Raw genomic sequence first — 17,520 nt, forward strand, 5'->3', positions numbered from 1 at the left:
TACTTATTACATTCATACTTTATATACTTTATTATACTTTATATATTTATTATTTTCTTATTGAAAATTACTAAACCTAACTTATAGCACGCTAAATTTTATAATACTTTTTTATTTTAATCAGTAATCTATCTAACTTAAGGATACTTATAACAGCAATAACTTTTGTTATATACCTTTATTGAACTACATTATACATCTATTATATGAATAAATAGGTACTTACTTATTCCACTTAAAATAATTAATTCATTAATAGAGGCTATTTAGGTATATAACTCATACAAAATAGATTAAATTTAATGATTAATTTAAAAAGTTTTCACATTACTCGTTTATGTAACATTATACTTGCACGTATTTGTTTTCAAATATATATATATATACGTAAATACTAATATAATTGTATACTTATACTTATCAAAATGGAAAATTAAAATATCAAATATCAGTTTAAACCAGTGGTTGATAACTTTTTTATATTCTGGAGCCACATTCAAAAATTAAAAATGTTATGATTTAACAGTTACAAATTAAAGAATAATGAAATTACTATTGTTTGAATACTTAATAAATAAACTTAAAAAAAAAAAAAAATTTCTGAAATTTATGCCGTTTGATACTATTTACTAATCCTTCGATTTCCATATCAAAATAACTTATGTGCGATCTAACCACATAATGAAGATGATCATCTGTTAAGCGTGATTGATGTGGGTTTTTAATTTTTTCATAAAAGAAAAGTCTTGTTTGCACAAATATGTAGATTCAAAGTTCAAACATACAATCATATTTTGCAACTATATTTTTAATTTTTTTAAATAATTGAGTAAACTCAGCATAACAACGTAAATTTGGTTTTTTGAATGACGTGTTTTTCAAGAACATCGCGGAACTGCAAATCTATTATTTCCATTTAAAGCTCAACAATAACACCTTTGATATCAATATTAAATGGATAACTGGGTAGTTATTGTGAACATTGTTTAAAATATTGAAAGTTATTATTATTAAATGTTAAAATGTTTAAATAGATTCAATAAATTTAACTGATGAAATTGAAAATGTTGACATTTTAAAAATTACTTTTACAAGCAGGAAAATTCGTTATTTTATTTTTTCTTAGATGAGACCGTAAAAGTTTCAACTTTACTCAAAAGACTTGATGTGAGACCACATACCAGGAATAAATTAATTTTTATCTTGTAGTTTTATAATAAGTTCATTCATATACTTCAAAATATCAATAAAAAAACGCTAGGCTAAAAATCCAAACTTTATTTTAAGTACGGAAACTTTTTCTTTTTCTTCCAAAAATTGTTAGACGTAAGTATACCTCTTGACGTAACTTGAGACCGATACGCAATAAATGAAATAAAATGTTATCAATTTATCATTAATTTATCAGTTATACGTATAAAATGTATAAGATTTAAGGAAATAGCTAATAATATTATAAAATATTCAATTGAATCGTTATTTTGGAGCGGACCGTATAGGATAGTGGCACAGATGTGGATCGCGGGCCATCGGTCGTCGACCACTAGTCTAAATAATGATATTTATTAATAATATTGTCAATTGAGCAATTAAATTGCAAACAAATCGGAAATTTCAAAATAAAAATCACAAGTTCTTACCATACCCACATCATAATATAATTATGTTATTCATATTGACATTACAGACATCTATCAATAAATCGGTCATTTAATGCATCCACATTTTATAGAACTGATGAATGCGAAAAATAGTCGTAATAAATATTCGATTCGAAATTCAAATTCATTATTTTATGTAATTTATTTTAATGATATCCTTTATTATAATAATTTGTATAGTCTATATATGCATACATCATGTGGTTGTGTATAATGCCGACAAGAGTGAATTGATTTGGCAGATACCGCGACGTCGGACGTTTCTGTGTAGGTATATATATTATATATGCGTATTTTAATATGTACACTAGGCGCATGTATTGATGTATACATAATATGAATTCGTATAATGCATGAAATTATAATATGTATATGTACGTTGTTGAACCATAATACTATTCCATATAATACATTACACACACACACACACACACATATATATATATAAATATCTATACATATTATATACCTACATTATTGTGGTCTGTTGTATAGGGCACGCGCGTTCGTTCGATACAATCGTCATTATCGTTATTTCCCTTCGTTTTAATTATAAATCATACGCCCGCGGCAACGACTGTGGTATGGAAAAAAAGTATTTTTTTCTAAATATTTTTTATAGTCTTTATTATGTTTATCGCGTCTAAACTCTGTATGGAAAAAAAAACATTCCACGTAGGTACCTCTCTATAAACGCTCGGCGCACATTCATATAAATATATTATTGAAACAAAACGATAACTGGGTATATGCATGTACGTACGTATACTTTATTCGTTGGTTTCGTATACCTCCGCAGTGAAACTTCAATGCGAGCTACGATATTATTATAATTATTATTACGTTGCGTCAGCCGCGCGGCGTTCATTTCTGTTCACGGTAATAATTATCGCGCAGAAAACCTGCAGCCACGCCCAAACCCCGATTAGTACAGTTAAGGAAAGGTAAAAAAAAACACCACTTTAATCGACAAAACCCCAAAACGACCGCATCGCCATCGACTGTTTTTTTCTCGCACACACACACAAACAGAAATCAAACTATATTTATTTTTGTTTAATTGTATTTCTTTGTTTTTATTCTCTCCGAGTTCAGTGTAATATAATTACACATCCGTGGGACGTACCTACCTATACCATGCGGCCATCCATAACCCATCAGCGCTACAGACCTCTCGGCCAGGACCTAATACATAATAATATTATACTATGGGTTTATGTGTGCGTATATATAAATGTGTGACGCGCAGCAACCGGCAATCATTTTAATCGGTTTTTAATCCCGCCGCCGTCGTATATACATCATACATACCTACGACCATTCGGCGGTCCGTCTCCTAATTAGTAATTACATAATATTATACATCACGGTCCGTGTACATGCACAACTATACGCACTCGCTCGCCGAAATATTTTACCGCGTTGTTTTATTCTTATTCTTATTATTATTATTATCATTATTATTATCGTTGTTATTTTCATTAGATTTTTTTCACGTATATAAATGTACATAGATTAAAAGTGGTATGAGTGTGGATGCTGCGTGCGAGAGACCGCATCACTTATACATAGGTGTACGAGGAAATCGTATTCAGATGCTGCACCCTGCAATTAGTGTATTATGACGCTGTACGAGCATCTACGAGTATGTGTTTTAATATATATAAATATTATAACGGTTTCAGAAGCCATTTTACTATACACACTCGAACCATATGTGCGGTATACGATTAATAATCGTACAATATAATATACAATATACATATTATAAACGAGTACATAGGTACGTTTTACGAGAATGGCCACCATGTTACATGTATTTATGTATATATGTATATATATATATAAGCACGTACATAATGTATGAACGGTGCAATCGGAGAAAACTATATACTTGCACCACCGCCGCTGTAGCAGACGTCGTTCAATTATTATAATATGCACGTGCTCGTAAATGTTGGTATTCTGTGGTATAATTAATGTTGAAATGGTAATAATTTTAAACGACCTCCTCCGCGAAGGAAAAGAAAATTTCCCGACAACTACCTGCAGTGAAAATAGTATAATAATTATACACACGCTCTTGTGATGTATACTGATAATAAAATGTATACAATATACATTGTGTATAAGAAGATGCTAATTTTTTTTCTTACTCGACAACTATTGTACAATATAACATATTATTATACGATTCCGTCGTCTACCGTCTACGCACACACTCACTATTCTAATATTATATACATTTATAATCGGGTATGGCGTGTATAATATTATAATACTGTGAATACATTTTAATGACATCGATTTGAGCCCAGTCGCGGTGGGAAGGTGGGAGGTGGGCGAAAACCGCGGTCACAAATTATTTATAAGTATAATATGGATACCTATGTATAGCTGGTATATTATATACACATATATTTGCGTGTGTGTGTGTGTGTGTGTGTGTATTATGTTTCATCTCGAAAAACGTTGGGCGACTTATTGAGCCCACGCGATTTACTTGATTATGTGTGCATATTATATTGTGTCTATATTCTATACAGTATACATTATTCCTATGTATAGAGAGAAAACAAAGTGTCGATGAACGAATAAATATAAATGTATATTGGTGTACCTACGCAATACGTGCGTAGACCATTATATTATATATTGTTCAAGGGGTAAAATAAAAAACCTGAACCCGAGTGGTCTGTGGTCTGATGGACTAGTGATGGGTGGGCGGGTGACTGCAGGTAACGCAATAATTCTTACACGGGTATTACATAATAATGCATATACCTGTGTACATATTAATTTTGTCACGCGTTTTTGCTACAGCACGCGTGCGCAAAACGTGGAAAATGACGGAGAGGGAAAACTCATTAGTATCAGCAGCAGTCTGTGCGGCGACGACGACGAAGGTTGATGGGATATTACTATATGTATATATTATATTAACAGTACCTACCTATAACATGATTATTATTATTATTATTATTATTATTATTACTACTATTCGTTTGCGTGAAACACGCGCATCGTGGCAAGGGCGGTGGGTGACCGTCGACCGACTACTTTATATATATCGGTAGATAGGTATATCGTATATGTGTACTTATATATATACCTAAGTCATCAGACGAAGGGCGAGTTTCTATACTGTAATAGTAATAATAATAATAATAATAATAATAATAATATAACTGCGGGAAATCTCACTATTATAATATATACATATATATATATATATAGAATAGCATTGCATTCTATATATAAATATACGTGTGCGTATAGACGTTGAGGTGTGGTGGTATAGAACTGAAATAGAAGGGACGTGCGTGCTCGCACAAAAAAAACCATCCCCTTACACGCGCGCGAAAACCACGAAATATAACAAATCACGAGATTATTGCCTCTCACCCCTCCTACCGAACACAATTCCCCACCATCACCTCCCTCACACCTACCCCGTCGCATTGCAGCGACCAAAGTTACCACCACTAGCGCTTTTTTTGTTCGAATATAAATATACGAAATATATGTGTATAAAATATGTATATATCTTACACACTCGCATACGCTCATACCTCCACACATACACAAAAACGCACTTATATATTATATATATATATATATATATATATCGTGGCATACGACGAATTCGTGTCGTGTTACACATATTTCTCTACGCACTATTGTATCGCGTTGTTATACATTGTTATTACTTATTATATATATATATATATATATACATATATTATATACACTCACACTCATTGGCGTAAACACGTATAATATTATATACATGTATGTAGGTTGATACGGTAATTTTCGTGTGGCATTTATATATTTATATATATATGTATACGTACATCGAGATTCTTTATACCGTGTACATTGTACATACAGCATCGGTTGCAGTATAATAATGATGTGAATATATGTATATAATAATACGCCTGCGTTCATGTAATAGGGATACACGGACCGATGTGCTTGGGAAAAAAAAGAATGAAATCGCACAACGTCGCGTCGGATCACGAAATCGTGACCACGCCTAAAAGCCAGAGTTTATATTTTAATAATATATTTATTCAAAATATACACCGCGTGTATACTTACTACTGTAGGTACATATTATAAATTTATATTAATATATTACCGCTGAGATGTAAGCGCCGTTGCTTTTTCGAAATGAAAACGCAGAAAAAAATGTCGGGAACGTGTTTGCTGCAAAACAACAAAAATATGACATGCCTATACGTGACATGACGTTAATATGCCGTTTTATACATTATGTAGCGTTATGGATATTGTACTCGAGCACTATACATCATCAAGTCATCGGCATTAGCTTAAACAATAATGTATAATAGCTAAATATCGGTTGCCTACCACCTACGTCAGGATGGGTGCCTTTAATTCGTTTTTTTTTTTTTTTTTTTGTTTTTTGCCGTATAGCCACTGGTCATCGGTTCGACACGATAGTGTACGCGTGTACAGCGGTTTTCAAACGAGGAAAAATTGAAAATTATTAATAACCATACAATAATGAACCGCGGTCATTGAAGCGACGTGCACACGACTTGCTGGACTCACGGCCATTATATATTTAATATTAATAATGTGTATAACACTGACAGACTGCAGGCGATATTTAACCTCGCGCACAAACATTATTATATATATTTAAGTGACAGGTATTTAACTAGTCGAGTACCTGTGTAATATTGTTATTATAGATATATGGCGTGCGTTCGCGAGTGTGTATGTATGTGTGTGTGTGTGTATGCATGTGCGTGTGTTCGACGTGGCAACACAATATCCCGCGCGTGCACCTCGCTGCATATTTTATTTATTTATAAATTTTGAGCTTATGTGTGTGTGTTTGTGCGCGAGCGCATTTCACGAGCATGTTATTATTGTTTTATTATATTTATTTTGTATCCGTGACACGGTAATAGGGGTTGCAATGAAATATGGACGTGTCTTGTTATACGGCGGTAAACCTGCGAGCGGTGGCGGCGATGACGATCGGTGCGTAACACCCGTCGTCGAGTGAAAAAGATGAGCGGCGGCGGACGGAAGGAGAAACGAAAACCGCACACACTTCACTTTCCGCGGAAGCATGGCCGCGGCAGAACGGTGCGTGCTCGCTCTGACGGTGTTCGTCGTGCTGGGTACGTATATACAGATAATAATATATGCAGTGTGTTTGTGTGTCGTACCTGCTGACGTCCACGCCGTCTCCAGTCGTGTAGTATATTGTATATATATATATATATATATATAATGTAATACTCGTATTATTATAATATAATATATGTAATGTGTTGTTGTGTGCCCAGCGACGATGGAACGACTTCCGGAACGAGACGACCACTACTCGAACATTTGGCGCCGTCAAAGGCGAGCTGTCGTCGGCGGCGACGGCGGCGGGTGGCGCGACCTCGATTACGGGAACTTGACGAACGCGATCCGCGACATCGTCGAGGCCATGACGGTCGACTGCACTTTAGCCGTTCACTCGGGTGTCGAAAGTACGCTCCGCACGTATATATTGTACACTGTCATTGCAGATTTCCATATCATAATGCAGTTTATAACGATCATGTGTATTGTGTATAGTAAAAGTATACAATATATTACGAATATATGATATAATAATATTGTGGAAGTCTATGACTATATATATATATATATATATATATAGTAGGCTTGCGCACGAGTAGAGCTGATTGGGCTTTAGTCCCACCTGAGCTTTTTTTTTTTTTTGTACGTGGATGGGTAGGTACTTGGTACCTAAGAAAATAATAAGGCGTTATAGCCGTAGAAAATTGATAAAAAAATAAATTAAAATCATAGATATTTACACGACTAAAGATAAACTAATTGCCTAATTGCCTATAGGCATAATACATTTTTTTCTTATGTGACCGTAACGGGGGGGGGTCCAGATTGAATTTAACCATATCTTACTCAAAAGTCTGCGCACGTCTAAGATATATATAAATATATCGATTATAAAATATATAATATAATATTATGAACTATATTGCGATTGTTTAGAACCCGAGTGCATTATTTTCTGATGTAATACTATAATGTTTATTTTATGATACGCGATATCGTGCCAAGCGAGTGTGTAATTTGTTTCGTGACAAAGTGATTAACGCTGACGGTATCTTAAATTTATAGTCCATGTGTTTTGAATGTTTACTCTCCAGACCATTATTTCCCGCGATTTCGATTAACTATTTAGGACATATTTTAGTTTTTTCGTCAAATCTCATGTCTAGTATTAAAAACTGATACCTCAAGTGTCCTCCTCCCCTCATTATCTGAACTTTGACACGCCATATTTATTTTCTCATAATCAGCATAGGGATATCGAGCACAAAATATCACCATATAATCATTACTGACTTGTGTTTTACTTTCATAATAAAAATACCCACTTACAAAAAAAAAATTAGAGTATTTTCTTGGAATGCAAAAAATTATATTTAAAAAAAAATCAAGGTGATCTCCCAATCTCTCCCTCCCCACAAAAAAAAAAAATATATATGCCACTGACCAAGACTAACCCTGTGCAGTAAACATGTATCGTATATCATATATACGTATTATCTAGTCTAGTGTTATACCTATCGAATTATTTTGTTATTGTAAGATAATTTTATTATTTTACAATATACTGTAGAATAATTTATAAAGTTTGCACACAAGCATGAATAATGAAATTCTTCAAATTCTAGTTTTCTTAATGTCTAAAATACATACTTAAATACCAGATTTTCAAATTAGTGAGATATTTCATGTAACATAAACAGTGTCTTATAACGATAAAAACTTCTATTTTTTAAATGAGAACCCCCTTTTTGTTTATCGTAAATTAACTGTTTATTATATTTGCCCCATTTTTACAAAATATAAATGTTGATAGATTAATATTTGTAACTAAAATATTCAAATCACTGTAGCCGTCATATTTTCAAACTCATATTGTTATTGATCTATTATTCTTAGTATAATAAGTTAAACAATTCAAAAGCGACTCGTTAAAATTTTTATTTTTATACGTCAACATTTTCTTACTACATAATTTATAGTAAAAAAGAGAGTTTTCATCTCCATCGAGCATTCCTTAAAATGTATACAAAAAACTTCAAGAATTTGAAAATATTGTCCATAAGTAGAATAAGTAAATCTTTCAACATTTAAAAATTATAAAAATCAAGTTTTGAATAACTGCAATATTAAAAAAACAAAAGAGGTGAGCATACTTTGCGTATCATTCTGTGTAACGTACACCTATGGATCTATTCGATATTAAATCACTTATAATAATATATAACATGGTAAAATGATATGAGACAATGATATTATTAGGTATTCTAAAGAGTGTATGGTTCTCCGACCTACCAAATGATTAAGATTGACGAGTATGAATGTATGATTGACGTTCATGATTCTCGTCTTGTAATAATATTAAACATTATTATTTTGTAACGATAATGTTAAACAAGTAGTTTTGGGGAGTAATATTATACCTTTTAATTTTTTGGTAGTAAATTGTTATTATTTAAACAAGTTGTAAACAAACTTGTAAAATATGATAATATTTTTAAGCCTATTGGATTAAGATTCGGCATTTCGGGTAAAAACGATTTTCCTAAAGTTTTATTTAATTAATTATTAATGTTAATAATTATTACATAATACATATAACATATAAACGCCTAAAAGATATTATTAATCGATTAATTAGTAATTACTATAAACATTGAATAATTATATAATATTATGTAAACGAATAATTTTATTTTATCAGCATTGCATTACATGGCATAATACTATAACTTATTATCTCTATAATATTGTATATTTATTCATAAAGATGCTGCTGCCGATTTCCTGAGTAATACAATTAAGTCCCTACACGGAAGGGGTGTAACGACGACTCACCATGCTTTATTGACCGAGGATCACGTACAATCGGTAACATAATATTATGTACACTAAATAATATATATATACAAATATAGAGCTAATAGAAACTATATGGGGCATACCACTTAGACGATTTCGAGCATAAAATCGTTATTGCTAATCAATTATGGATACCCACTACAGTAGTACCTACCAGATTATAAAAAAAATTTAATATTTTTTTGTGCTATATACATTTATATGATTTATTTCGTCGAAAAATAAACTAGATAAGACTTTTCACTTTTATTTAAAACGAGATAAGTGCACCAAAATATCTTATATATTATTTCAAATAAACTTACTACTACAAACTTACAACAGCATACACCTTCTAAAAGTACCTACTTTAACGAGCCCGATCACTCTACAAAATAATATGGAACGCGTGGTACGTTAACCTACGTAATTACGATATTAGTTATCTATATAGAAGGATTTATATTCCTTGTATTCCTTATATCCGTTATTGCAAGAAATTATTATTACAAATACTTAATACACGTATAGTTTACAACTCTAACATCATTTTTTTATTTTTTTTTTTATTAGTTATTAGCAAAATGATTTACTGTATGATAGTAATTAAATGTTTCTTTAAGTTTTTTCGTGTCGATGATGAATACCGTATATTATTTTAATAATACATAACAATGTATAAGGAGTAAAAATATATTAATTTTATGTTGGTAAATTATATAGCGTGTATTTATAATTTTTAATTTATAAATAAAATGAAATTAATGATACAGAATTACAGAACGTATGTAAACAGGTCATTCATAAATATAAGTCACCCACTTGAACCCTAAAGTACTGCATTTATATTACATAGCGACATGAATTTTAATTTTTGAAATTGTTAATTATACTCCATGACCTTTTTTCAGATACTTTAATTTATTACATTATTTAAAGAAATATATACTTATTTTTTAAATTTTAAAACCACGCTTTTTTGCTGTAAACTGAGTTTCTGAGTTATTTAACTTTATATACCTACCAAAAATAATAAAATATTGAATCTAAAATGCATATCATATATTTTAGTCTAATAATTAAATTGTATTCAAATGCTAATACATATATCAATATTAATTAGTAATTACTATAATTTTCAAATCATCATAGGCTCTATGTATTTTAATCTATTACATACTTATAATACATAAAGTACAATAATTCAGAAACTATACTCGTTTAAATTTTAATTTTTATACATAACATTTTTTTTTTTAAATAATCTACATAATAATTGACAAAAAAAAAAAAAATGGTTCTAATTTGTAAAAAAAGTCACATTGATATAGGATAATCCTTAGATTATACACGAATCCCGAGTATTTGAAAATATGGTGTGGAAGTATACTTAAAAATACCAAAAATCAGAATTTAAATATATATATTATCAAACAAAAAAAATGTGAGTGATTGTGCTCGGTAAATCACCCTATATACTATTCATGCCAAGTGCACAAAAAAATTATATATATGTGTGTGTATTTTCATTAGATTAAATTGTTTATTGTAGTATAATGAATGATTGCTATTGTGTTTGTTTTTATCGTAATGTTACTAAAATAACTTGACGTATCTAACTTGTATACATACATATATTTTTTTATAATATTAATGAATATTCATTATCCTATTGACCCAGTTTAAAATGGATGATACCTACAATTCAAAGTATTCTATCGTTATCCATCACCATTATAAAACAATATAATATAATTTCCCTCTAAACAATAAGCTATCCGTGAATCGTATATTATACAACAATACTAAATACTTGTATAAACGCAATACTTGAGTAGATGGCTAATTACTTATAGTGAACATGCTTCTATATTACTATTGCCCGTAAGTAATATGTTACTCGTACAATAATATAATTTAAGAATAATAAATATCTTTGTTACTACTTACCAGTATAAACTTTAAATGTATAATAAATATATATTTTTTTTTTCTTCTAAATTCCGATCGCTCTTTACCAATGTTTATGGAGTTTTGTGTTCGATGTATAAGTACAATAAATTAAAAATGTATAAACAATAATTTATTGTTTTAAAATGCAGCTGTTGATCAATATCCGCCGTGCAGTAACCGACGGACATCATACATCTTACATAGTACTATCGACATCTACACTCATGGAAAACTTGCTTTCAGCAGTAATGTCAATAAACGTACAAATATTTCCTGTTTATTTGGTTTACATCGCGACGGAAATTTTCTGTTTTTCACGTAGATCCGAAGAAGTAACTTGATGTCTCGAAATGTCGTGTATGTGTTCTTGTGGTTACGGTCATCAGTCAGTCGAACATTCAAGGCTGATATACTAGAGGCTATGCGCGTGTGCGTCATCACCAGTCCCAGACCGGGATTGTGAGTATGGTAGTCCTCTCATCAATAATAATAACAATAATAACAATATCGTTACACCAGTTCTTTCACCCTACAAGCTCCGACTTTCGGGTCACAGAGATACCCCCAACTGGCAAACGGGTGCCAGGGAGAAAGATATCAACAACATAACTTTTTCCCAAGACGCACGTCATTATCTAATGGGTGGTGCGCGGAGTTATTGCAATAAAATTGAAAAATAAATTTAGGGATCTCGTCCCCTGACATAATAGCATCATACATTATATATGTATACGTACAGTATAGTATTAATTTAATTTAAACGCGCATTAGTAGAAAATCGGCGTATTTTTCTCATGCGCAGTACCTAACTCACAAAATAAAATGTATCTAAATAGTTTATCTCATACACGTATATAGTCGTAGGATTAAACCAATGTCTGATGGTGTTGTGAACTTGAAATTTTTCAGAAGCTATTGTCCAATATTCCACTAGGTATCAGCCCACCCACCCAAAACTTAATAAACGCATTTACTGTAATATTTTCAACTACCTATCGTAGTAAATACTAAATCATTATTCGTTGGCCATTATCCACCCACCCACCACCCATAAAAAACTCAGGATCATCCGCCTCTCGGTTATCCCTACAACCCTTCGCCACGCCACTGGTTTAAACCTATATATATATATATATAGTATGTATATATACATACTTTTAACCGTAATATCTTAAACTGCATGCGTATGATGTTTGTTCGTTTCATTGCAGACTAATCTATTATAGATATATCTGTTAATGCATTTCAGCTACCAGATTTATTACAGTCAGGCCAGCGCCAGGCCCGGGTATGGATCGACATTAAAAATGGTAAATTGGTGGTCAGCTATGGATGGATTAGTGAGGTTTCCGCTGTTACCGCCACCCAAACAAGTGTACAAGAACTTCGAAGGCAGATATTTCAACGTTCCAGTTTTACATGTACGCTTTTTAAAAATAAAACTAAAATTATACATAAGCCATAACGTGTAAAGCACTTTGAATATTTTCATACATAAATTCACGAAAACAATTTAAGCGTACCACCTTAATAACAATATCTATAAAAATGTAAATTTATTTAAACAACGCCAACACGCATGCTCAAAATGTGTAATTTCTTTATGGTTCTTATATATTTAATCGTTTAAACAACATGCATAAAAATAATTTCTTATTTTTTATTTTAAATATGTATTGATTATTAAGAACTATTAAGTAATCTACAGAAGGTAAATCGCAGAACTCGTTAGGTAAACGATTTCGTCGACTAAAAATGTAAAATATTCGATATTTAGAAACTAAGCAAGATAATATAGGCAGATATAAATGTTTAACTATATGTACCTAACTCTTATTATGTAACTCATGTTAATTTTAACTTATAATTTTTAATCTGCAGTCCACGTTGTATTTTTTATTTGTTAATATATTAAATAATAACAAATAAAATTGTACATTCCATTCAATAACAATAATTTTAATTTTAAATGGATTTTTCCATAAAAATTGGAGACAATTATACTCGACCTGATCATTGTTTTACAATTTACCTCTATAATATGATTTAAAAATTGTTTTAATTAGTTATGTTTTATTTTTAGAAACCCCCATGGACATTTGTCGAATATCTGAACGATAGTTTCCGAGTAGAGGGTGGACGAGATGATAAACTCATAAATCTATTGGCCGACAAGCTACATTTTCAGTATATATTCCAAGGGTGGCCAACTTGTAAGTCGCGAACCACATGTGACTCTCATTATTGTCAGATGCGACCCGCGTCTTATTAATAAAATTAAAATTTACATTTTAATTATTATTATAAATTTTAATTTTTAAAGTATACGTTTATAAAAAAATATTAAATTATATAATCCATAAGCATTTTGGCTCTTGGTATCGATGTATTTATTCATGTGGCCCGCGAACCTATTCATATTGGCCACTACTGATATATTCAATCAAACGTTTTTTTCAATAATTTAATTAAGACACGTTCCACTAACAATTATCATGATGTAATTGTATATACAGATTCAGATACATAGATCCTCCCGATCGTACACAAGGTTCAGGACTTGATCACGGGTCATCAATGCAAGGAGTATTGGGTCTAATATGGCAAAGGGTAAGTATGCATAATAAATCGTTATCATAAGATATTTTTTAAATTAATAGCATAAAAAGTTATATTAATTATTAAAACTGTTATAAACGTTGTCAGCAAAGAAAATTATAATTTCATACTTTGATCCAATTATTTATCATAAAATTTAAGTTTGTTATCTTTGTCATTAAAAGTTAACACAATTTTATTATGGATAATTATGACGAAATAATTTACAATTAAATTAAATTTTAGAGAGAATTCATTTTGCGTATCTCTTAAAAACAAAACAAATATATTTTTAAAAGACTACTCTTTACATTCGATGCATTATGTTTTATCATTTCATATAGTTTATAGAAATAAAATTTTAATACAAACGGCGTTTCAAAGACGAGATGTCTCCTGGGGCAGACTCGCCTAGTCCGTTTTTAAATATTTATATCGGTGTTGATAAGAAAATTATTTTTTAACAGCAGTATGAAGATACTTATATCAGTAATTTGTGAATCGTAATATTATACACTATATTACGTTTTGACCTTAAAACACTGGCTTATCAAGATAAAGTAATTTTAATTTTTGTTATAGTACTTATCCACGCGAAAGACAAAGATAATAAACTAGATGATTTGTGTGACGGCCTCTTAAGTTTTAATAATTAAGACCCAACAAAATATTATAAATTTGAAATTGTTGGATACTAAAGGAAGCAGATTGGTTCGTCGGAGATTTATCTATAACATACGAGCGCAACTTAGTTGTAGATTTTTCATTTCTTACATTAGTTGACAATGAAGCTTTCTTGACACACGCGCCTGGGCGTTTAAACGAAGCGTTTTCACTCATAAGACCATTTCATTGGTCGGTAAGTTATACATCATGCATAGTACATATTATGTTAGTATACGAATTATATTGATACATTATACAGGATTATTCACCAAGTATATTCACCCTCATTTTTTCATTTAATAATTTATACTCGTATATTTAAGTTCTAAATTCTAATACTTAGAATTTTTAAATAATAAACTTATAAATCATATTTTCAAATTCTTATAAGTTATTGTTCTACTTTAGAAGTGTTTCTCCCGTTTTTTTTACTCTAAATAATTTAATAGTTAGTTTTATTGAAAATTGTTATCTACCTAAGTCAAAATTCAAAAGAATAGCTATTTCAATTATTAAAAAATTTGTGCTGATGATAATAGTCCTTTAAAATTATTTTACAATAATATAAAATATAATTATACTAGCTTTAGTGTTTATTATACTATGATATTTTTAGAAATTATAAATTGATATAAATTAATATTAATTACTAAAATATTCAAGTCATCATAGCCCCCATATCTTCCAAATCCATTATCATAGGCCTATTATCGTTTGTATATTAAGTTAAATAACTCAAAAACTACCCAGTCAATTTTGATTTTGATACGTCAAAATTTAAAAAAAAATGTATTGCCAAATAATTTATAGTAAAAAAGAATTCTCGTTTGAAAAATAGAATTTTATATCACCACAGAATACTCCATAAGTAATACAAAATACTTCAAAAATTTAAAAATACGGTTTTTGGGTATATTTAAAAATCAAAAAATTTAGATCTTGAACAACTACATTATTAAAAAAATAATAAGGGGTAGGAATAGTTAATGAATGATATTTAGATACCATTCAATTGAAAAAATAAAATAAGGTTCAACAAAATATTAGAAATTTGTAATCTGAATATTCTAAGATAAAAATACATGAGATAGATACTATGTATATACTATGATCATTATTTTATAACTACTGATAATGCGCCATTATGTGGTTCTTATATAATATTTTAAGCTTTATTTTAACCCAAAAAAGAAGGATGAGGCTAAAACAAACTTTAAATTAAAACTAGGAAACGAATTGTATGCTCCATAAAAAACTATACATTCGATACCACGCCTTAACAAAATTGATTTATTTTATCATATTTCATTCAATGAACAATGAACCACATTAGAGATAAAACTGTTGTAACATATTTTTTACCTACCATGATATAAGTGTATAACTGACTTAGTTAAAGCTTGCTTTGTACAACAATAATTAGAAAGATGATAATATCCACAACTATAATATATCTATGTAATAAATGAATTAAATTTGTATTTTTTTATCACCCTAACATACATTTTATCTACTCATATGTGTATTTGGATTGTTTAGGTATGGCCATTGTTATTAATCACAGTAATTTTTTCCGGTCCAATACTTTACATATTGGTTGACACGACTGATGGCCATCCCCAAGGAAAATCTATATTATATTGGAAGTGTGTATGGTGGTCTGTTACGGTGTTTTTACAACAAGGTAATGTATCACGTTAACTTTTATGAAATAACATTTCTCACACTCATTTATTATGCGGACATCGCAGTGTCAGTTTAACAATATGCTTACATTTAACAGACACCAATCTTTGAAGGTAAACCTATAAATATTTGTTTTAACAGTTTTAAATGAGTTTTAAAATATCAACTTATATTTATAACATATATAATGTATATATAAAAATAAATCTATAACATAATTTTGTAGACATGACCCTTTTGAATAAAATCATACCTTTCTTTTTTAACTAAACAAATATATTACATAAAAATTTATATTTTTAATACTTTTTTATATATACAACATAAAGTAAATAAAAAACTTTTCTACTTGGTCAAAAACGGTTATACCCATCATTTTATATATGCCACCAGCAATTAGTATTTTAATATTATTATTACCATATATTATATTTTGTAACGATAATATTGTAATAGCTTATAAGGTATTATACATAATAATATAATATAGGCATATTATAAAATTATAAGCTGCTGTCAAGCACAAATAGATTTTCCCAGATTTTGTATTCATGTATAGTGTCAACAATAATTAGAAAATTGTGCAACATAATATTGTTCCAAATGTGTATACAATTTGACATTTTTAAACATAATTTGTTCGATGTCAAATAAATTGAAATACATAAGTTATCCGTCAATATTTTCAGTCAAATAATTTCTATAATCTACTAAGAGGTTAAGAAATCAGTCAAAGACATTGTCTCCATATAGATAAATATCGGTCGATTCCGTTTCAGCGTTATATTGTCACTTATCGGCGTAGTTGTCTATTTGACGTTGACAGTTACACATACACGTATTATGCATATAGGTATTCGGTTGGTACGTACGTGAGCGTTGAATGAAAGTAATAAAATTGAAGTACAAAATTGGGACAAAAAGCGACACAATAGAACAACTATTATAATACATATTTCCCACCGAAATTGTATTCCGTTTTAATCGCGTTGAAAGAATT

General features: G+C 30.0%; 1 protein-coding gene across 2 annotated transcripts in view; it reads left to right on the forward strand.

Moving 5' to 3' along the window:
• Positions 1 to 17,520, forward strand: part of LOC112595168 (ionotropic receptor 40a) — a 44,581-nt gene that overhangs the window by 21,252 nt on the left and 5,809 nt on the right. Inside the window, exons 3-12 of one of the 2 annotated variants that reach the window (XM_025340276.1) lie at positions 6,611 to 6,826; positions 6,995 to 7,186; positions 9,547 to 9,647; positions 11,720 to 11,815; positions 11,893 to 12,029; positions 12,820 to 12,991; positions 13,654 to 13,757; positions 14,087 to 14,180; positions 14,869 to 15,027; positions 16,374 to 16,518. In XM_025340276.1, the coding sequence (XP_025196061.1) occupies positions 6,775 to 6,826; positions 6,995 to 7,186; positions 9,547 to 9,647; positions 11,720 to 11,815; positions 11,893 to 12,029; positions 12,820 to 12,991; positions 13,654 to 13,757; positions 14,087 to 14,180; positions 14,869 to 15,027; positions 16,374 to 16,518 (1,252 nt within the window). In that variant the 5' untranslated portion in view covers positions 6,611 to 6,774. Of the gene's footprint in view, positions 1 to 6,610; positions 6,827 to 6,994; positions 7,187 to 9,546; positions 9,648 to 11,475; positions 11,502 to 11,719; positions 11,816 to 11,892; positions 12,030 to 12,819; positions 12,992 to 13,653; positions 13,758 to 14,086; positions 14,181 to 14,868; positions 15,028 to 16,373; positions 16,519 to 17,520 lie in introns of those variants that run through there. The other variant, XM_025340277.1, reaches the window with a different exon arrangement.

This window comes from Melanaphis sacchari, unplaced genomic scaffold, assembly GCF_002803265.2.
Source record: "Melanaphis sacchari strain LSU unplaced genomic scaffold, SCAv2.0 Contig25_pilon_pilon, whole genome shotgun sequence".
Taxonomy (NCBI): domain Eukaryota; kingdom Metazoa; phylum Arthropoda; class Insecta; order Hemiptera; family Aphididae; genus Melanaphis; species Melanaphis sacchari.